This window comes from Erpetoichthys calabaricus, chromosome 2, assembly GCF_900747795.2.
Source record: "Erpetoichthys calabaricus chromosome 2, fErpCal1.3, whole genome shotgun sequence".
Classification (NCBI taxonomy): Eukaryota; Metazoa; Chordata; class Cladistia; order Polypteriformes; family Polypteridae; genus Erpetoichthys; species Erpetoichthys calabaricus.
In genome coordinates, this window is record NC_041395.2 from 140,669,726 (window position 1) to 140,692,818 (window position 23,093).

The 23,093-nt window shown below is 40.3% G+C and overlaps 1 protein-coding gene across 1 annotated transcript in view; it reads right to left on the reverse strand.

Moving 5' to 3' along the window:
• The window catches only part of pik3ca (phosphatidylinositol-4,5-bisphosphate 3-kinase, catalytic subunit alpha), a 103,328-nt gene that overhangs the window by 31,112 nt on the left and 49,123 nt on the right, over positions 1–23,093 (reverse strand). The window contains exons 4-6 of the mRNA XM_028794583.2: positions 9,870–10,120; positions 8,089–8,334; positions 7,651–7,736 (exon numbers count right to left, since the gene is read on the reverse strand). Coding sequence (XP_028650416.1) covers positions 7,651–7,736; positions 8,089–8,334; positions 9,870–10,120 — 583 coding nt within the window. The remainder of the gene's footprint in view (positions 1–7,650; positions 7,737–8,088; positions 8,335–9,869; positions 10,121–23,093) is intronic.

The following is a 23,093-nucleotide window of genomic DNA, read 5'->3' on the forward strand; positions in this document are numbered from 1 at the left end:
ACACAGTTGTCCAAATGGGGTGGGTTTGAGGATACGACTGTGAGTGAATGAAAAGATGGAACTCTGGAGAGAGCAACATACAATTGTCCGTGACTGAAAACTGGGTTTGGCAGATACAGGCATATTGTTTTGAAAGTTTGTCCCTGTGCTTTATTAATTGTCATTGCAAAGGCCAATCTAATAGGAAATTGTCTGCGTGTAAAAGTAAAAGGCAAATTTGAATCTGATGGGGACAGGGATATCCGGGGAATTAGGACAGTTAGTGAGGTAGGAGCTGCAATAGTTTTACACTCCAGTACATTGCAGTGAATGCTGGTAACAGTCCGTCTAGTGCCATCACAGAGACTTCTTGCTGGCATGAGGTTTCTGAGAAGCATGACGACTGAACCAACCGAGTCTTCGTTGGTGACGCTTAATATAGCTCGCGTACTGAGTTGTTCCGGAGTCATAGTTGAGAAGTTGATGTCGCCATATAGTTGTTGAACGGGATCAGAAATAAAAGGAAAACAATGTGAAGGTAATGGACTTGGGAGGAGTGTTAGAGCTAAAATTATGCATAGTATTATTAATACACTAAGTCCATGGCAAGGAAGACGCATGCAAGATAGAGCCCCGCCCACCAACAATTAACTAAGCAGCGGGCGGGGCTCTGTCGTGCGTGACATGGTCGGCTGCTTAGTTAATTGTTGGTGGGCGGGGCTCTATCTTGCATGCGTCTTCCTTGCCATGGACTTAGTGTATTAATAATACTATGCATAATTTTAGCTTTTGCTTTTTACCTCAGATTACTTCTGACACAGGAGTTATTAACTACAATGATTCACAATCAAATAATCTCAAGTCTGTTAAAAAGCCACTAAAAAATTTCTGTGTGAAAATAGAAGCTTTGTGCACTAACATTTTACTATTTTATGCTGATGCTGTCATATCAGTATACCAGTACTGCAGCGGATGCTTTTGCCCAATAGGGTGTAAACACAAAGGTGCAAAGTAAACCTTTGAACAACTCGAAGGTTGCACCACCCAAGCGGCCATGAGAGTCGTACCCTAACCCGATTTCTTTTTCTTTGGTTATATCCTTGAATAAAGGCACATTTGCTTGATTATACTTGTACCTTTTGTGAAAGTGTTTATATGATTTTGGGAATTCGGTCTTCACACATTATACACTTCATATTAAAATGTTGTCATTAGTACTATAACATGAAAAAATTAGTTTTAACTATGTGTTCAACATTTCTTGCCTCGCATTTCCTGTCATCCTACATTTACATAGATCGTTGTAGATACAGAACACACATGAAATGCATGTGTTCCAAACAACAATATGTTATTTACCCTATACAACTCCAGGCACCTCAAACCCACATAAACAGACTTGAGCTGGGAGAACTTTTTGACTGACTTGAGCAGCGGTGGTGGGGGGATGGGATAGCAGGCTATTTGCTGCTTGTGCTGATCGACACATTTGCAAAACAAAAGATGCTAATGGAGAGGTGTGAAGGAATTTAAGGTGGCCTGGGATTATGTGTTTTTTCATAGGTTTCAGGGGATTCTTGTGTTAAATAGATACATAGGGGAAAAAAAAGAAAGTCTGTCCTATTGAGTCCTACATTTTAAAAAAGTACATTAACTCTTAAATCACCACATACTTGAGGGTTAATGTACCCCAGAACGCCAAATACTTTTTTGCGGCACTTTTTAAGTAAATGTCACAATTCACAAAGAAAATGTGAAATTTTAATGGAACACATTTTTTTTCATGCAAAGAGCATCACAATTACTGCAACACTGATCATTTTACACACTGCTAATGAACTGTAAAACCTATTTAAAAAACTACTGGAACAATATGTACAAGGTGCAACTGACTCCATGGATGAAATTCAGTAAATCACAGAGCCAACTGTGCTTGAAGTGGCTGCACGCAAACACACAGAGGTAAACGCGGATGCTTGCAGACTCGTCTAGTGCAGTGGCTGAATTCCAGAGACAGTGGTGCTGCAGTTCTGCCAGGGCTGGCAGTGGTCGTGAGCTGGCTGCTCAACAAATATACGGCACTGACTGATCAGCTCCGGTGTGCTGGCAAATTGCTCTGTGAAGCAACTATAACTGGCTACGAGGTTCAATGAATGTACGTTGCCGAATATACTCACCCCCTGCGTGCTGGCATATTGCACTGAGACACTAATATAGCCAGTTGCAGCATTCAATGAATATACATCGCCGAATATACTCGGCTCTGACGTGCTGGCAAATTGCACCGAGAAACAAAATTAGCCGGTTGCCGAGTTCAATGAATGTATGTGGCCGAATGTATGTTGCTGCATATACTCGGCTTCGGTGTGATTCCAAATTGCACTGGAAACCGACTCTAGCCAGTTGCGTCATTCAACGAATGTACTTTTCCGAATATACTCGGCTCCGGCGTGCTGGCAAATTGCATTGGGAACCGACTATAGCCAGTTCTGGCGGTTTAAGGCTTAAACTGTGTGGAATTTAAAACTTTAGGTTTTATTTTCTTTAATGGTACAGTAATGAAGTATAACTGTCCAATCTAGTCCTAAATGTGTACTCCAAAAACCAGATCTTTATGACTTTAGCCATAAACTGTAGTACCTGCAGAGATTAATTTTAATTAAAAGGTATGTCTTCAACCTGCCCCAAACAATTGACACTTGTTTTCAGTGCTGTCACTGGAATAATGGTATCTTTCCGATATAAGTCATGAAATAAAGTACTACATAGTAAGACTTATAATTTAAAAGATGTGTATGTTACACATTTATATAAACATAATCACAGCCCCTCCCAAGAAAACAACCAGCGAATTACCAGGTGCCATTAAGAGTACTGTAAGGCTGCAACTTTCAAAGGAGGTTGAGCTTTCAATTAACTAGGCCCTTGAGAATTACCTTTGTAACTGTACAGTTTTAATTACACTTCTCTTTTAAACGGCTTGTATAAAAATTCTAAAAACAGAGTAAATAACACTGCACTGAGAGGTTGTTTTCCAAAACAACTGAACATTAAAAACACTGTGACAATGTATTTGGCAAACAACAAACATGAGATTTTTGCAGAACAGCCCAGCCAATAAAGTATGGTTCAAATGAAATACTTATGAGCAACAGAATAACCATTAGAAACTAGTAATAAACTGTACTATTTTCAAATGCCCTTACTTAAGAAAGCAAGGCATGTTATATTTATTACTCAGTTTTCTTGCCTTCTTTTCTTCACATCTTAGTCAAAAATTTGCAGGTGATTTTGAGATATGTCATTTAAACTTGCCAGCTATGCCATAAATGTTATGAACTTAAATTACAGACATTATTAGTGTTTTTTTAAAAATAGAATCTGCCTGGTAATGTCTTATAATGAGACTGTTGAATGACTCACTAATGTATGAATGGCCTGATCTAGTCTGTAAAAAAGTTTATGAAGCTTATTTTTAAAGTGCATATCGAGTAATACTTCACAGTATTTACAATGATAAACTTAAATAATATTTAATTAAAACATTTTAAAACCTATAATCTATACTAATAAAAGACAAAGCCCTCACTCACTGACTCACTCATCACTAATTCTCCAACTTCCCGTGTAGGTAGAAGGTTGAAATTTGGCAGGCTCATTCTTTACACCTTACATACAAAAGTTAAGCAGGTTTCATTTCAAAATTCTACGCGTAACGGTCATAACTGAATCCTACTTACGTACATATATACGTCCATAGCCTGCAGCTCGGTCGCTGTGTGAGGCGGGGTTGCGTCCTGCGTCCCCCAGCCTCCCACGTAGTTGGCTGCCTGCCTATATTGCGTCCCCCATCCCCATGCCTCCCACGTAGTTGGCTGCCTGCCTATTTTACACGTTTGGGGAACCGCCAATGCCTCTTAAACATCTTAGATTTACAGATGACGATTTGAGTAGTGGACACTTTGATGTTTATGAATGTTTCAACTCTCAAAAGCTGGATGTGAAATTATCGATGAAACCGGTTGTATGCTTTCAACGCTTGACAGATGCCGAATGTCATTCCAACACAATAAGTCCTGCAAATACTAACGTAATTGAAACAAACCATGAAACTCAAACCGATTATGACAGCAGCAATCCAAGCTGTGAGAAAACAGTAAAAAGGAGGCGTGTCAGACGTTGTGGTACATTTTCTGATGCAGCTAGATGGAAACAACTTTGTGACGCTGCTGCCAAATACTCACAGAAAAATCCACAAGTTAATAGACACGCTGTCACTAAATACTCGCAGGCAAATCCACAAGTTCATAGAGACGCTGTCGCTAAATACTCACAGGCAAATCCACAAGTTAATAGAGACGCTGCTGCTAAATATTCGCATGCAAATCCACAAGTTAATAGAGCTTCTGTTTCTAGGTACGATGCCAATAATAAAAAGCGGCTCATACGAAAACAACAGGTTTGGCTCAAAAAAGCCGATTGTGGATTTGCGTACAGCCACCGAAATTTTGTAACGGCACGAGACTTCAGGTCACGTGTCTGCAAAAGAACCTAATTGAGGCAACTATTTTTACTGGCAGTGGCTCAGGGGAGAGAGTTTTTATTCCTCACATCCCCGTTATGCCCTCTGATCTCCCATTTCAATTCAAACGCCTCCAATTTCCAGTAAGGCTCTGCTTCGCAATGACAATTAATAAGTCTCAGGGACAGACCCTAAAAAAGGTTGGCATTGATTTGAGGCAAGATTGCTTTTCACATGGCCAACTGTATGTTGCATACTCAAGAGTAAGCTCAGCGCACAGCTTGGTCATATTACAACCGGAGGGCCGAACTGACAACGTGCTATACAAAGAGATTCTTAACAAATAATTATTTGTATATTTTCCCTCAGTTTAAAAATGTTTACTTTTCTTCTTAACAATTTTAAGGCAGTACTTCGCCGCTGCGAAGCACGGGTATTTTGCTACTATCCAATATTAGTCAAAATACTTCATATGCTGATGAAGTCTGTCACTATTTAAATGAGCATGCAACAAAGTGCGTCACTTCAACATGCTGCAGTAAGCCTCATAAACTGGTATATGCTTCATTGTACATATAGTGAAGAAATACTTAAAAGTTCCTGCTATGAAATCAGGAGGTAAGATAAAACTGTCACAGATAAAAGGTCCTTATTAGATGTGTCTGAGTCTATATGTTGCTAAATGCTACTTCTAAAGGCTGATCTGTAGTTGAGTAAAAAAATAAATAAATAAATAAATAATGTAGCAAAACTTGGTGTCAGCTTGTGTGGCTCATATGGATTTAACCTAACCAACAATGATGGTGATAACAAAATTAAAATCTTATCAAAGAAGCCTCATAAACGTAAATTAAAGTTAAATCACAGAAATAAACTGAACAGCCCAATATAATCACAACACTTGATGCGACCGAAATATAATAATCACCTTTAAAAACTGACCAGTGATTGCCATTTACTGTATCCAATGCAGAAAAATGAAGTATCACCATCCAATCAATGTATGAATCTGGTTATTGATAACTTGAATGTGAAGAGTGCCATTAATCAATATTATTAATAAAGATGATAGTGAACACTGGAGGATATCCATTTTTAATACAACTTCAATTGTTTTAATGTGTAGCTGCTGGCCAGACAGAATATAACCCTGAATTAAAACAATGGCAAAGAATTCAAAGCCTAGAGATAGTTTTGTTGATCGCTTTATCTTGCTCATCTGTGTCTCTCATGCTAATCGCCTGGACTACTATTATGATTGTTGTTTTATGAAAAAAAATTAAACACTACAAATACAAGTTTCAAGCAGACAGTTTACACTGATCTTCATTATTCTAGCAAAATACAAACAAAAATTAAAAGTAGCTACAAGGTATTTCAACAAGTATTCAAAATTGCGTATCATTGTTGAGTTTTGAATGCTTTTAAAAATACTCTTCTGTTGAATCTTTCAAAACCATCAAAGAGCAACAAATGTTATTCATAATAGTGTACTGAATTTGGCCAAAGTTGAATCATTATTTTTCCACTGTTTATGATAAGGTGGGACCTATGTGTACAGTATTCCATTCTCTGATGCTTTTAAGCAAGGTCCAAGTGATAATTCTAAGACTAATGTTTAGAGCTTAACAGTGTGTTTCATATTTGTAATTAATTTAGACCACTTACAAAGACTGGGTTTCACTTTAAATTTGAAGTTCTGTCAATCAAAAACACCAAATTAAATCTGCGGCTATTTAATATTTCATAGCAGAATGTGAGAAGTTCTAAGGGCTCGTTTCTACTTCACGCTCAGAACACGTATGTGCATGCATCATGGCTGCCACGTATTCCCAGCATTCATTTGACGCGTCCTCAGAAATTAACGTGACGTGTGCGCGAGTTGCAGTACCAGCAAAAAGTAGGGGGGCGCAGTGTGATAAAAGTCGAAATGTATGTCCCTCTATGCGAATCTTCTGGGATCGCTGTGCATGCTTTGATGTTTGATGAACAGTTCGATGTGGTGAAGCAAAATACCGACATACATATGCATTCGGGGCGCTTTTATATTTAAGTGTTGCATATTCCCCAATGTAATGACACGATACATTTTAAAAGTCTCACATAACATCTTCTGTGCTATCTTTTTCTTTTTGTACCTTCACAACATATTTGTTATGTATTTGAGCGTATTTAAATGACAGAGCAAAAAATTAAGGGCATGATTAAAAGTCTATTTTGTGATTAAAGTGGAAATTTTGGCTTTAATCTCGAAATGTCCACTTTAACCTCGTAGTTTACTTTATACTTAAAGTAGACTGTCGTAAATGTCATTTTAAAACTGACCCAGTTGTTAATCGCTACGTGCTTCTGGGGCTTCCTCCTGAACTGACAGCAGCAATTGGCACACAGAACACATTAAATGTATGATATTTCAGCTCTGTACATTTAGAAATTATACTTGATATCATTATCATGATGAAATGCATTAAACTATGTATATTACATTTTACAGATAAATCGTTAACTTCGTTTAAATCATGAATACTGATAAAAATTACACGTTGTGGCGGCATGGTGGTAGAGCATTAGAGCTGCTGCTGTGCAGGGAGTCACGTCCCTTGTGTTCCCTGCCTGGAGTTTGCATGTTTTCCTGGTGTGTTACCACGGTGTGTTCCGGTTTCCTTCCAAGGAAATGAAGTTTTAGGGATTTGGTGATGCTAAAATGACACTAGTATATGTATATGCTTGTGTTCACCTAGCGATGAGCTGATACCCCGTCCAGGGATTTTGTTTATTTCTCGCGCCCGATGCTTGCTGGAATGGGCACATCCCCGGATTGATGGATGTAATCCTTAAACATCCTTTTCAGAGATATTGTGAGAAGGTGTCCTAAGAATTTAATGGCTGTGGCAATTCACAACACAGCGTTTTCTCACTGTGATGATATCTCGCACTGCCACCTGGTGGAATCCACATTTACATAAAGTACGTGCGCAAGTAGTAACAGTAAAACGCTTGAGTACCAGTAGCGTCCGTGGCAGCAGAGGGTAAATACTTCTATAGGCACTGCAGGCACGTTTTTTCTGTCCGAAAATATATAGTAATATTATCCAAGAAATATAGAGGATTTCATTGATGGTACAGTTTAATGGACATAAATCTAGTACCTTGGATTGGAACATGGCACCCGCTGAGTGTTGACATTGTCACATAGTTGTTCCCCTCCATGATATATGCCGGTTCGCACATATATCTACAAAAAAAGACAGACAGACAAAAGGGATTGGAATGGCATTAACTTTGATTTTCATTACGTGAAATGGAGAATGCTATTATTTTCATCCATCCATCCATCAATTTTCTAACCCGCTGAATCCGAACACAGGGTCACGGGGGTCTGCTGGAGCCAATCCCAGCCAACACAGGGCACAAGGCAGGGAACCAATCCTGGGCAGGGTGCCAACCCACCGCAGTATTATTTTCATAAATACTTTATTTTACATTCTAAACAAGCATTTTTAATGTAATGCAATTAAAATGAAACAATGCATGAATACAAGCTGCTCTACACATTTTTAAATAACAATTAAGAAAGAAAAATGTACCTTGTCAATATCACGAATGTTGACATTAACGTAAGTTGCACACAAAATCTTTATCTTTAAGGTGTCAGTAACAGACCACAAGGATTTACTAGAGGCTTCTCCATTCATATAAGGTGTGGCAGTTGAAATTCGCCGTGCATAAGATGGCATGGTAAAATTGTCTGTTGGCAACTGTGAATACAAACTCTCCTTGGCCATTAGCATTAGATTTGGCATGCGTCCCAGCATTATACAGCTTCTTACATACTGAAAAGGTGAAAGAAAAAACAAACATTAATACAACACTGTGCAATTTATTAATATGCAATAACTATTTCATAGAGCAAACTTCACAGTAATCTATCACATTGTTTTTCAATAAAATGAAAATATTAAATATGAACGTTATTCTGAATTGTATAAGTTCAAGAGTTTCACATTAAGAACTCAAACTACATTTAAGCTGAATAAATCACATATGCAGTACAAATGTAAATTAAAATAATAATCTCTGTATCAGAGATGATACAGCTTAAAAAAAGAACTACTGAACCATTCTATTAAAAGCAAAAATTGTGTATTCTTTGAAAAAATAACTGCATTAGGCAGCTTAGGCAGGTATTTGCTATATAAAAAGTAAGATATGTACTACAAAAACTACAAATGCTTGTAAAAGCAAAAGTGGAAATCTATATGACAGGTTTAGAAGTGCAAGGTTGTTGCAATAAGAAATCTCTTTTCAGAGAACAATTTAAACCCTGAGATTTACAAAACTAAAAAACGCAACAGTTAAACATAAAAATGGTGAGTTTACTGAAAAAATTTCAAGAAAATGCATATGCTGTTAAGGAAAAAGGTTTTTGGACCTTCAGCTGTAACATCCTGTACAGATCTTTACTGCATTTTAGGTGAAAGTTTACACAAATGTTAACTTATTATTAGCAAATCATTTAGGTAGTAAACTGTAATAAATCAATCTTTGAAGAGAGACATTTTTAGAAAACATTGTGTCAAAAACCAGATAGATACAGCTGTTCAATAACATGTATTGCTGTTTTGATCCAAAACGTATTACAGTGCTACTGATTTTTTAATTGTAACAGTCAGCTATAGTGGAAGATAAATTTAAGAAGTTTTGGCCTTGTTTCAGATTTCTTTCTAGTTAACTTCAGTTTAAACATAAAAACTACAGATTACAAATGTAAAATCCTCACATAAACCCTCTACAAGCCATCTGAATAATATATTAAGATTCATAGGATACACTCAGAATCTAATTTATATTATTAAAACATATGGAACATGATTTAAGAAAAACTACTTACTGCAATTCTTTTCAATTTTCTATGTTCAATATTTTCCTGCCGTTATGGAGAAAAGTGTGCTACACTGTAACAATGGTTTATACACTTTATAATGACTGCTCATATGATCTCTTGTTTAAAGCTTACAAAATAGAAAGGGGCATAAATATTCAAGACAATCAGTTTTCCCAAAAGAGAAGATATGCAGGTTGCAATTTAATTGCACAAGCTGTTTACGTGCCCATTATCCTGAACCATTATCCTGAACATAAAAGTACGAAAAGATGTGTTAACATTTATAGTACTAAATGCAGTAAACAAAATAAAAAATGAACATTTACAAAACTACTGACATTATGTTTGTAGTTCATCTCATAAGATTAAGCATTAACTAAATCTATAGTCAACCAAGAGGAAGAACAATTATGAATATAAGATTTTTGCTCAATTATTATAATTATAATTAAAAGCATGCTTTATACATTACAATGTTATTACCTTGTATTGACTTAGTGGGTATTTCTCCAGCAAATACTCATCACAGCCACACACCTTCAGAATATATTTTCCCTGGTATTCCTGTACACACATTTTCAGCTGCTCAGGAGAAAGCAGCATGCTTCTTGTTTTTTTTCTGATAGCTTCAGCTATTACCTGCTCTGGTACACAGTCATGATTTATTTTTAGAGTGTACTTCTGTTTATCGTTATTTGGGGAAACTATCACCCAGATTACAACAATTATTTGCCCTGTAAAAACAGAAAGGTCCTTTTCATTTAAATTGAGCAAAATCTCAGTAAATTAAGTAATTCAATTTAAATTATATACTTTATTAAGATATCATACAACTATTTCTAAAATATTTTTTCAAGAAATAAAAATGTTACATAAAAAGTTATGATAAAGGTAGAATTATAGTTACAAATATCTTCATACTCATTCATTTGAACCATCGTTTATAATACATAGTAAAAAGTTATTATTCCTTACACAGTAACTACAGGCAAGTGAAACATTAAAATAAATGGTAAGAGTTGTTGAGGAAAAATGTCATTTTAGACATGCACGTTTGATTGATTTCATTAAACCTTAAATAAACAAATAAAATTCCAAAGCTGGAAGAGTGTCAAGCTTCAAAGCTTCAGAGTCCCTTGTTTAAACTATAGCCAGGATGCTATATGAGCGCAGTCTGCACATTTGTCCATTGCAAGTATGCTTTTTTTTTTCTTTACTCCCCAGATACTCTAGTTTTCTTTTTACAGAAGATATGTGATTTAGGTGACTCTAAATTGGCCCAGTGTACAACAATGGAGGTGTCTGAAGTGAGTGTGCCCTGGGATGCCCTCTATCTTGCACCCAGTGTTGTCAGGACAGGCATCAATCACCCACTACTCTGAAATGGAATAAGTAGGCTTGAAATATTGGTTTACACAGACGTTATGCATTTGATTTTATCAGGAAAGCCACTAATTTTGCAGGTTACAACTTGGACACAATATGACCTCTCTCCCTTACACATTTACAATAGACATATAAAGTCTACACACCCTTGCCAAAATCGCAGATAAGTGTAATCTATATATATATATATATATATATATATATATATATATATATATATATATATATATATAAAGGAGAGTTGGGATCTGAGAGACTGTGTTCGTGGAGGGATGGAGAGTTAAGGCAGGTGTTGGAGTCACGTGATCACCTCCCCTCCCATTCACCTCATTTCATTCACTTCATTTCGCTCTGAGCTGAACTCCGCAGCTGACGCGGTCTTGCTGTTCTTTTTCCATAGCGTTTAGTCCTTTCTCCTTTACTGACTTACTGTTTAGTAGACGCGGTACTTACTGAATAGTATTTTTTCCTTTAGTGTTTCTACTTAGTGTTTCTTAGTGTTTAGTAGACGCGATGTGTCGGTGTTCCCGGCGGTGTTGCGGTTTAGTGTTACTTTCTACTTCGTTTTTGTACTTTAGTGTTTAATAATAAATAATAATAATTCATTACATTTATAGAGCGCTTTTCTCAGTACTCAAAGCGCTAAAATAGTCAGTGATACTTAGCTGATAGCAGTGTAGAAGCAGCACAGCACAACGGAGCCGGTAGGACAGGCGGGTGTGGTAGCGTAGGTGAGTGGCAAGAGCAAGCAGCAGAAAGCACAGCAGGAGGAGGAAGCAGGATTTGGATGTTCCAATACACAGCCATAAAGAGTAACGCTTGGTAATTTCAGCCATGATCGCCACGGAGCCATAAGCCAGGTTAGTATGAACATCAGATCAGTTCCTGGTCGTAGAGTACCGTAAGATGAAACGGGAGCAGATCAGCACAGCGAATATAATCACGGAGACGGATCATCCCGAGGTGCTAGATCGCCAGGTACAAACAAATGTTCGTAGGTCTCGTCCCGTGATCCACAGACTCAGCTGTTCCCAGTAAAGTGGAGTCCATAAAATCTATAAATATTAAGCCAAATCCATGCAATTCGAGTCAGCTGCATCCACAAACTATGCGTACAATAAACGAAATTAAACAAGCGTAAGAAAGTGTAGAATTAAGGCGAATTTTGCGAAAAGTCTTAACAGGGAGGAGCGGCAACAACAAGCGTGCGCCAGGATCCCCTTACCTGCTACAATAAAGCAGTTATAATAAAGAAGTTTAGTAGACTTTTACTTCATCTCATTTAGTGTTCTTCCCGGAGGTGTTGCCGTTTTTTAGTGTTAGTGTTTACTTAGTGTTTGTGTTTAGTGTTATGGAAGGAGTGATCTTACCGCTGTCAAATTTTGCAATTAATGAGCTGGTAAATAATGATGATTTATCAACAGATCACATGAGCAAATTCAACGAAATTTTAGCTGCGCATACAATTTTCCAACCTCTAGAGGTTTTGCTAATGTGGACTCCTGACATACCTATAATGCCCATTCCACAAAATGCAAAACATATTCAAATATTACCCTCTGCAGCTGCTGAACGAGTGACTCACTGGGTGTGTACCTATTATGATGGTGCTGTAATTCATGTCTATGAAAGTTTAAACGCTGATAAAAAATTCAACCTCACCGAAGAGCAGCTTCGTTTCCTTCATGCTTTGTTTCCTTACAAACCTCCCATAGTTTATGAAGACGCACAGCAACAATTAAATCATACAGATTCTGGTGTATTCTCAATTGCATTTGCTGTGTGTATTTCTTTAGGTATTGACCCAAGTGATCAAGTTTTTACTATTTCTTCAATGCGAAATCACTTACAAATAATTTTTGTTACTCGACAATTGCTTCCATTCCTTGTTGAAAGTAGCTGACGGGCGACACCAGTTACATGTATTCAGTGCGTTCAAAGACCTGTACGGCCACTAACACAGTCACTCATAAAAGGGGAGATGACTCGGTGCAGGAAATGGGTATTGAAACTACCTTGGAAGACATGCAATCAGCGAGGCGATTAAACGGATCTCAAGAGACGTCTTCTAGGTTGGAAAAAAAGCGCTTGGCTGCCAAAACCATATATATCTATATCTATCTATTTTATATCTATATATATATCTATATATATCTATATATATATCTATTTTATATCACACACACACATCATATATTATATATATATATATACACACACACACATATATATATATATATATATCTATATACAGACATACACACATCTATATATATATATATATATATATATATATATATATATATATATATATATATATATACACACACACACACAGTGGGGCAAAAAAGTATTTAGTCAGCCACCAATTGTGCAAGTTCTCCCACTTAAAAAGATGAGAGAGGCCTATAATTTTCATCATAGGTATACCTCAACTATGAGAGACAAAATGAGAAAAAAAAATCCAGAAAATCACATTGTCTGATTTTTCAAGAATTTATTTGCAAATTATGGTGGAAAAAAAGTATTTGGTCAATAACAAAAGTTCATCTCAATAGTTAGTTATATACCCTTTGTTGGCAATGACAGAGGTCAAACGTTTTCTGTGTGTATGTGTACATATATATATATATATATATATATATATATATATATATATACACACAAACATACATACATATATATGTATGCGTGATGACGCAATATATTTTGATATATATCAAAATACCTGCGCTTCGCAGCAGCGAAGTACTGCTTTAAAATTTTTATTAAGAAGAAAAGTAAACCTTTTTAAACTGAGGGAAAATGAATCAATAATTATTTGTTAAGGATCTCTTTGTATACCACGTTGTCAGTTCGCCCCTCCGGTTGTAATATGACCAAGCTGTGTGCTGAGCTTACTCTTGAGCATGAAATCTAACGTGGTTTGCGCCCTTCAGAATGAAAACAGTTTGCATTTACCTTTTTAATAAAAGGCGAGCTTTTAAGCCTGAGAAATCACCCCGTAAATGCACATGTTTAATTGCACGAGTTAATATGTATACTTACACAGTATTAAAAGACACTCAACAATTAACGTCATTTACCTTTATTCCCGCGTTTGATAAAAGGCGAGCTTTTAAGCCTGAGAAATCACCCCGTAAATGCACACGTTTAATTGCACATGTGTTAATATGTATGCTTACACAGTATTAAAAGACACTCAACAGTTAACGTCATTTACCTTCGTTCCCGCGTTTGACTCGTGCTGTAAATCTCTTCCTTGTTTTCAGTTAACGTGATTACGTAGGAGGCGTGATGACGCGATAAGTGACTCCGCCTCCTCCATTAGAGTATATGGACAAAAAACAGGTTCCAGTTATGACCATTACGCGTAGAATTTTGAAATGAAACCTGCCTAACTTTTGTAAGTAAGCTGTAAGGAATGAGCCTGACAAATTTCAGCCTTCTACCTACACAGGAAGTTGGAGAATTAGTGATGAGTGAGTGAGTGAGTCAGTCAGTCAGTCAGTCAGTGAGGGCTTTGCCTTTTATTAGTATAGATATATATATATATATATATATATATATATATATACACATATATACACACATACATATATATACACATATACATATATATTGTCACACACGTGTGTTTAGGAGACAGCTAAAGGGCTTAAATACATGTGATTCCATGCCAGACCAGGGGGTGGCGAAGTGTACTAATTTTCCCTCTCGATCTTTTGCAGACCATTCTAGGGAAATCCCGCCTGGCTCTGGGGCAGCCACTGACGTCACTTCTGGTTCCGGTATTGATGACATCACTTCCGCTACTGCCTTTAAAACTGCCATCTTGCTTCATGGAAGTCAGTTCTGCTTTAGACTCTGTTGAATGAGCATGTCTCTATTATTTAATCAGTTTTGCAGCCGAGAACAATTATATGGGTGGCTGCCCCAAACCTTCTCGATGTCTTGTGGTCGTTTTTCTGACAGTGGCGTAGTCGGCAGGATGGAGAAAACCCTGAAGAGAACGGGACCGGACCTGAATCATGTCCAGGTGGGAGAGTACCTGGGCCGAGCTTTCGGGTGGGGAGTGCATCTCGGATTTCGGAAAGAGCCGGTGCAGACTCTGCTCCCTTTGTCTATCTCTGGGTCACCTAAATTAAATAGGGAAAGTGTCGATGGGACACACAGGCGTGGGCTGGTCTCTATGGGGGAAACGATGGGGACTTATTATGCTCTCTCGGAGGAGAGAGCTGTCCTTCACACCGGGGCTAAGGTCCCAGAGGAAAGTGGACATTCCCCAGACCAGCAGGTGAGGAAAGTACAAAACTGGAAGTTTGACCCTGAACAGTCTACCCGAGAACAACTTGACGTTCTTTGGGAGGAGGTGGCAGGCTGGTTAAGGCCCACTGAATGCATCACCTTCCAATTAGTGAAAAAAGTGGCCTGTTTTCTATTTCTAAATAGCCTGCCAGAGCATTTCACCCAGCCGGTCTGGGGAGAATTTTCGAACATAAACGAGCTCATTGAAACAACTAGGGCAGCCTCGCAATTTGGGATAGTGGAACGGTCCTTAAGTGGAAGCCGTAGAGATTATGTCCCTCTTAAACTGCCCTCTCGACATAAACCGGAGTTTGCACCGGAGTCCCCGATTCCGCGGGCGCAGTTGTCTCTCGGAGGCGAGGCGGAATGTAAATGGAGAGAGAGGGATGGATTGTGTGCACTTTCAAACCCCTTGTTAATGGCTCATAAGGGAGAGGTCATTGTAAATGGTTACAAGGTGGAAGCCCTATTTGATTCTGGCAGCAACATTTCTATTGTTGATTGCCGATACGTACTACCGCGACAAGTGGTTAAAAACAAAGACCAGAATTACCTGTGTACACGGAGATGTCCGCTCCTATAACTCCGCCCGATGTTTCATCTGCCACGGAGGATCACTCAAAAAACTCACTGTAGCGGTCCTTCCAAATCCACCGTGTGCTGAGATTGTCGGGCGGGACTGGTCTGACATTAAAAGCGGTGAAGTACTGATCTCGCCTTATTCAAAATTGGGCCTAGTAACAGACGGGAATCCACCGTCTCAGGTTGTCTCCACACCGTGTACGCAGCCGGTGAAGAGAGGTATGGGAAACCATGAGGAGGATGGGGAACTTCCTGGACCGTTGCGGACTAATACGTCATCAGTCCGCATCTCGCCAGAGCGGGAGGACTCTCCGCCCCTTGAGGTCAGCCCAGACCCTCTCTCAGATCTGAGCTTTCAATTCAGACAAACACCGGCATCATTTAAAAGGGAACAATGGAATGACAATTCCCTTAAGTTTGCTAAGAATGTAGTAGTCCTCGTCAACGGCCAACGCACCATTCAGCCCATGCCACAAGGACCTCACTTTGTGATAGAAAATGACTTATTATATCGGGTTAGTGAGCACGAAGGGGGGTGCGGAAGATGTTGCTGATCCCACGAACTTTCCGGTGGCAAGTTTGTGAGCTAGCACACGCCCATCTCCTAGGAGGCCACTTGGGCACCGAAAAAACTTTAGAGCGTATTAAGCTCCGTTTCTATTGGCCAGGAATTAACGAGGAGGTTCGCCGCTTCTGTATTTCGTGCCCGGAATGTCAGCTATGGCAAATTCCTAGGAGGGACCGTGCTCCTCTCGTTCCCCTTCCCTTAACACTAGAATTACCAGAGCCTACGAAAAAACTCGTAAATCCGTCCCACCTTAAATCGCGTCCTAAAGCCGTTTGCACATCTCCGCCAGAGTCTTTTGTCATCTAAATGTGCTGATAAACAAAAGCTACTAGCAGCCAGCTATTCCATCCCCCCACCGACTTAGAATGAACTCCTAGCTCATGCCTTGCCTTGATTTGATTATTTGGGATTGAAGTGGAGTTTTACAGTGGAAATAATTCGAGCGTTATTTGGAATACACGCATTTCATGTGTGTTCCGTTTCTACAGTATAGTAGTCTGTGCAAACACATTTTTAAAACAGAAACGTTTTTCATATTCTAATAGTAAAAATGTAGGCATAAACTATATAACGTATGAAGCCTGAAGTCCATATATCAAAGAAACACTTTCACAAAAGGTACAAATAAGAGAACACGTGCGCTTTTCTTCAAAAATATAACTGCACAAAAAAAAAAAGCCACGTTAGCATGCCACATTGACACTCTTACTACAACCGCCGCGGTGGCGTAATGGTATCAGCTCCTGACTGGGGATCAGAGGGTGGCGAGTTCGATCCCGCACGGCTCCACTTCAAGAAATGAACTGCTCTTATTCTTACAATTTTAGAATAACAACATAAATTTCATTTCAGTCTGTAACAGCCGGTGTAACTTATGATACTGGTAAAGGTTAGCTTTTTTTTTTTTTTTTTTTTTTAAATTCACTTTTCATTCTCGCAGTCGATGCATACTAACGCCCCCCCCCCCCCCCCCCCCCAAAGGGTTCTGACACAAACGCTGGCGAAGCTGCCTTCCTTCGTATCTCACCGTCACTTGATTTTCTTTTTATTCAGTGTTATTGAGTGTTCCTGCCAGTCCCCACATGTTGCTGTATGCTGTTTCTTTTGTACTCCAGGACATGCAGAGGAGAGAATGATTTCACATTATTTATGCTGTTTTCACATAAAGACTGCAGTATACTCGTGACTGCATTCTCGTACCAATGCACTTTTTCCATCACCTTTTCCTGTAAGAAGCAATGTACTCGCTTCTCTCTATGCTGTGGTTTCTATTACACACCTGAAAGAGACAATATATGTGAAAACTTCATCGCACTAATGCAATATTATTTGAAAACGAACAGCGTCAGATCAGGTGTGAAAATTTTATGTGAGATACGAAGAAGGCAGCTTCGCCAGCGTTTATGTGTCAGAACCCTTTTGGGGGGTGGGGGGGGGGGGGGGGGGCAGCGTTAGTATGCATCGACTGCGAGAATGAAAAGTGAATTTAAAAAAAAAAAAAAAAGCTAACCTTTACCAGTATCATAAGTTACACCGGCTGTTACAGACTGAAATGAAATTTATGTTGTTATTCTAAAATTGTAAGAATAAGAGCAGTTCATTTCTTGAAGTGGAGCCGTGCGGGATCGAACTCGCCACCCTCTGATCCCCAGTCAGGAGCTGATACCATTACGCCACCGCGGCGGTTGTAGTAAGAGTGTCAATGTGGCATGCTAACGTGGCTTTTTTTTTTTGTGCAGTTATATTTTTGAAGAAAAGCGCACGTGTTCTCTTATTTGTACCTTTTGTGAAAGTGTTTCTTTGATATATGGACTTCAGGCTTCATACGTTATATAGTTTATGCCTACATTTTGTCATTTACTATTAGAATATGAAAAACGTTTCTGTTTTAAAAATGTGTTTGCACAGACTACTATACTGTAGAAACGGAACACACATGAAATGCGTGTATTCCAAATAACGCTCGAATTATTTCCACTGTAAAACTCCACTTCAATCCCAAATAATCAAATCAAGGCAAGGCATGAGCTAGGAGTTCATTCTAAGTTGGTGGGGGGATGGAATAGCTGGCTGCTAGTAGCTTTTGTTTATCAGCACATTTAGATGACAAAAGACTCTGGCGGAGATGTGCAAACGGCTTTAGGACGCGATTTAAGGTGGGACGGATTTACGAGTTTTTTCGTAGGCTCTGGTAATTCTAGTGTTAATTAATTGATGTTCCTTTTGAAAGGATAGGGGTCGACATAGTAGGACCCCGGGAACCCTCGGCCTGAGGACATAAATATATATTAGTCCTCATAGATTATGTGACCCGATATCCAGAAGCTGTTCCGTTGTGCTCAGCTAATTCTAAAGCCATCGCACGGGAACTAATGGGAGTCTTTGCGCGAGTTGGGGTCCCTAAAGAAGTCCTTACGGACCAAGGGACGCCATTTACCTTGGAGACGTTCAAGGAAACAGCCAAGTTACTTAAAATAAAGCACTTGAGAACCGTGGTGTATCATCCTCAAACCGATGGTTTAGTAGAGAGATTTAATCAGACTGTCAAACAGATGCTTCGCAAGGTGGTCAGCGGGGATGGGAGGAATTGGGATCAACTCCTCCCCCTCGTACTCTTTGCCTACAGGGAAGTCCCTCAAGCCTCAACGGGGTTCTCACCCTTTGAATTATTATATGGACAACAACCCCGGGGCATATTGGACATTTTAAAAGAAGGTTGGGAAGGAGAGGCTCTTCCCTCAACTAATATTTTGGAATATATCGTGCAGTTACGCGATAGATTTGAGAAAATTCGGCCCATATTAAAAAGTCACATGAAAGAGGCGCAAGCAGCACACGCCCACTATTATGACCGTGGCACGACACTTCGGGAGATCCAGCCAGGGGATCGAGTCATGGTATTGGTTCCCACCTCCCACTCTAAACTACTTGCCCACTGGCAAGGGCCATACGAAGTTAAAGAGAGAAAGGGACTCGTCGACTATTTGGTGAAACAACCCAATCGTCGACCGAGTGAGCGGATATATCACGTGAATCTGTTGAAACCGTGGAAGGAAAGGGACCCTGATCCCAACTCCGGCCAGCCCCGCTCCTTCTTTGCTCAAAGTAACACACTTAACTTCGGGTCTAATTTGAATAACCGACAGAGGCGAGAGCTAGAAACAGTTATCTCGTCTGTCCCGGAGGTGGTGGACGAAATCCCAGTAAGGACCTCTCTGGTTGCCCATGATATTGTGACTGAACCCGGGATCATTGACCAAGAACGGCCCTATCGACTTCCTGAGGCAAAGAAAGCTGAAGTGGAACTGGAAATCAAGCGCATGCTGGACCTAGGAGTCACAGAGGAGAGTCATAGTCCCTGGTCCGGCCTAATTGTCTAAGCCTGACGGGAGTTGCAGGTTTTGCAATGACTTCCGTCAGCTTAATCAGGTCTCACAATTTGATGCTTACCCAATGCCTTGAGTGGACGACCTCCTTGAAAGGCCTGGACAGGCAGAATACCTGACCACACTTGACATGACCAAAGGGTACTGGCAGGTTCCTTTAACGGACTCCGCAAAGGGTAAAACCGCGTTTAGCACCCCTAGTGGGCACTGGCAGTATCGTGTCCTTCCATTCGGGTTACATGGGGCTCCTGCAACTTTCCAGCATCTGGTGGACAAAGTGCTCCGCCCCCATAACACATATAGTGCTGTCTACCTGGATGATGTCGTTATCTATTCCAGCACCTGGAAGGAACACCTACAGCACGTCGGAGCGGTATTGCGGATGCTGGGTGAAGCCTGTCTTCGAATCAATCCAAAGGAATGTTTCTTTGGATTGGAGGAAGCCAAATATTTGGGCTACCTGGTGGGTCGTGGTACGGTGAAGCCACAGTGCTCTAAAATAGAAGCCATTTTGACATGGCCCCGTCCGCGAACCAAGCGGCAGGTCCAGGCATTTCTCGGATTGGCGGGGTACTACTGCCAGTTTGTACCACGCTTTTCGGAGAGAGCCATGCCCTTGACTAATTTAACAAAGAAGAGGGCTCCTAACACTGTGGTATGGACTGATATGACTGAGGCAGCCTTCAGTGACTTAAAAAGGGCCCTAACGTCGGTGCCTGACTTTTCATGGCCTTTTATCCTCCAGACGGACGCTTCGGACACAGGCCTAGGGGCAGTGCTGAGCCAAAGTATCGATGGTGCTGAACACTCCGTCATGTTCCTGAGTCGGAAACTACTGGATCAGGAGACCAGATACACAGCAGTGGAGAGAGAGGCTCTTGCGATTAAGTGGGCGATTACACAGTTGAGGTACTACCTCTTGGGTCGGGAGTTTACACTAGTCACAGACCATGCACCTTTACAGTGGATGGCCCTGCAGAAGGAGTCTAACCCGCGAGTCACGAGATGGTTCCTCAATCTGCAACATTATAAGTTTTCGCTCATTCATCGGAAGGGTTCTCTACACGCCAATGCCAATGATCTCTCCCGCGTTCACAACCTCTCGGTGCAGAACGCCTGACCCGACGGGTCTGGGCTAAGGGAGGGGCCCTGTCACACACGTGTGTTTAGGAGACAGCTAAAGGGCTTAAATACATGTGATTCCATGCCAGACCAGGGGGTGGCGAAGTGTACTAATTTTCCCTCTCGATCTTTTGCAGACCATTCTAGGGAAATCCCGCCCGGCTCTGGGGCAGCCACTGACGTCACTTCTGGTTCCGGTATTGATGACATCACTTCCGCTACTGGCCTTTAAAGCTGCCATCTTGCTTCATGGAAGTCAGTTCTGTTTTGGACTCTGTTGAATGAGCATGTCTCTATTATTTAATCAGTTTTGCAGCCGAGAACAATTATATGGGTGGCTGCCCCAAACCTTCTCGATGTCTTGTGGTTGTTTTTCTGACAATATACATATACATATATATATATATTATATACACACACACATATATACATACACATATACATCTATACTAATAAAAGGCAAAGCCCTCACTGACTCACTCATCACTAACTCTCCAACTTCCCGTGTAGGTAGAAGGCTGAAATTTGGCAGGGTCATTCCTTACAGCTTACTTACAAAAGTTATGCATGTTTCATTTCGAAATTCTATACGTAACGGTCATAACGGTCAACAATGTCCGCCATGTTAAACTTTCTTATTTATGGCCCCATCTTCACGAAATTTGGTAGGCGGCTTCCCTGCGCTAACCGAAACCGATGTACGTACTTATTTCGGTGGTATGACACCACTGTCGGCCGCCATATTGAACTTTCCAACGGTCTTTGTTACTTAACTCTTTTAGGGCGGATGTCGACTTTTGTCGACAGGAGGGGTTGAAGGCGAATAGGGGGCGACAATCAGCTGTTAATGGCGACAAATGTCACTGTCATGTCACAGGCATTCCCTCTGTGCTTGGAGGAATGCTAGACTCGTTGACTCGGCAAATAAACATTGCGTGTGCGTGAGTTGCGAAATGTAAACAAAGGCAAGATGGCACCGACATGTGAAAAGACAGCGAAGCAAGTGCAGAAAAGAAAACACTTGGCAGACGATGTTTTGCGCATTATCGCGGAGTCGGACTCTTGATTTTTCAGAATCGGACTTTATTGGCAGTGATCAGGAGATCGAGCAAGAGAGTTAGAAGCAGGCATCAGCTGATCAGACACCAGCCGATGCCGCGCCAGCGGATCTGCTGCCAGTTGAGTGCCTTCACGCAGCCGATGCATCTACGGCAAGTTTGGCATGGGATAAATACACAGACATTGATCCGTTGAGAGCTGATCTGGCTACCGGAGTTTACAAGACGGCATGGCTTGCTGTTGGACACGACAGATCACCAGCTGCTGTACTTCAGGCTGCTCTCTCCTGATGCTGCTTTTCAGCTACTGTCAGACGAGACAAACAGGTAGGCAGAGATTTTTTTTGAATCGCGGGGCTGCGTTTGCATCGCATTCTCGTTTTTCAAAGTGGAAACCCACAACGAAAGACGAGATGAAGCGCGCTGTGGCATTACAAATAGAGATGGGACAGAACTGGTGATATAACTTCAGGGAGCATTGGTCCAAACGTGTTTTGTCCCCTGGTGGCTTAGGTACGTGCTGCTGCAAAGTTTTATTCACTTCTGTAATAAACAGAATCAAATCCCATGGGGTGAGCCAGGCTATAATGCCATACATAAAGTTCATAAAGTTTCAGAAGATGAAAAGAGGTGACAATACGGTTTTCATGCAGGCAGAAAACTTGGTGGCAGTGGCATGGCACGATGGTAAATGGGTGACTTGTCTCTCTACAGTACACACTAACAATATATGTGAGAAAGCGCAGCAACAGACAATTGAAAAATAGGCACCAAAGCAACACATATTGTAAGGAGTGCAATGTGGCAATGACTGAAATTGGCTGCTTTGAGCGAGATCAGACTTTGCTGTGTAAAATGTATGTGATATGTATGTGAAATCATAGAGTATGCAGGCTCATACAACATGCAAGACAGTAACATTTGTCAAAAGTAAATATTTTTTGTTGATTTGATATGTTAAACAATTGCTTTGTGTTCTTTTTTAAAAAATGTTAGTTTTTGGAAAAATATTCAGCCCTGGGAGAAAAGAAACAAAAAAAAAATTTGCCCTAAAAGAGTTAATGGGCCCATCTTCAAGAAATTTGGTACGCGGGTTCCCAACGCTAACTGAATCCTACTTACGTACATATATACGTCCATAGCCTGCAGCTCGGTCCACACTCTGAATCCTCCAGGCACTCCTGAGCATAATCTAATTTTGAAGGTTGGGGCAACAATAATGTTACTGAGAAACTTACAGCCACCGAAACTTTGTAATGGCACGAGACTTCAGGTCATATGCCTGCAAAAGAACCTA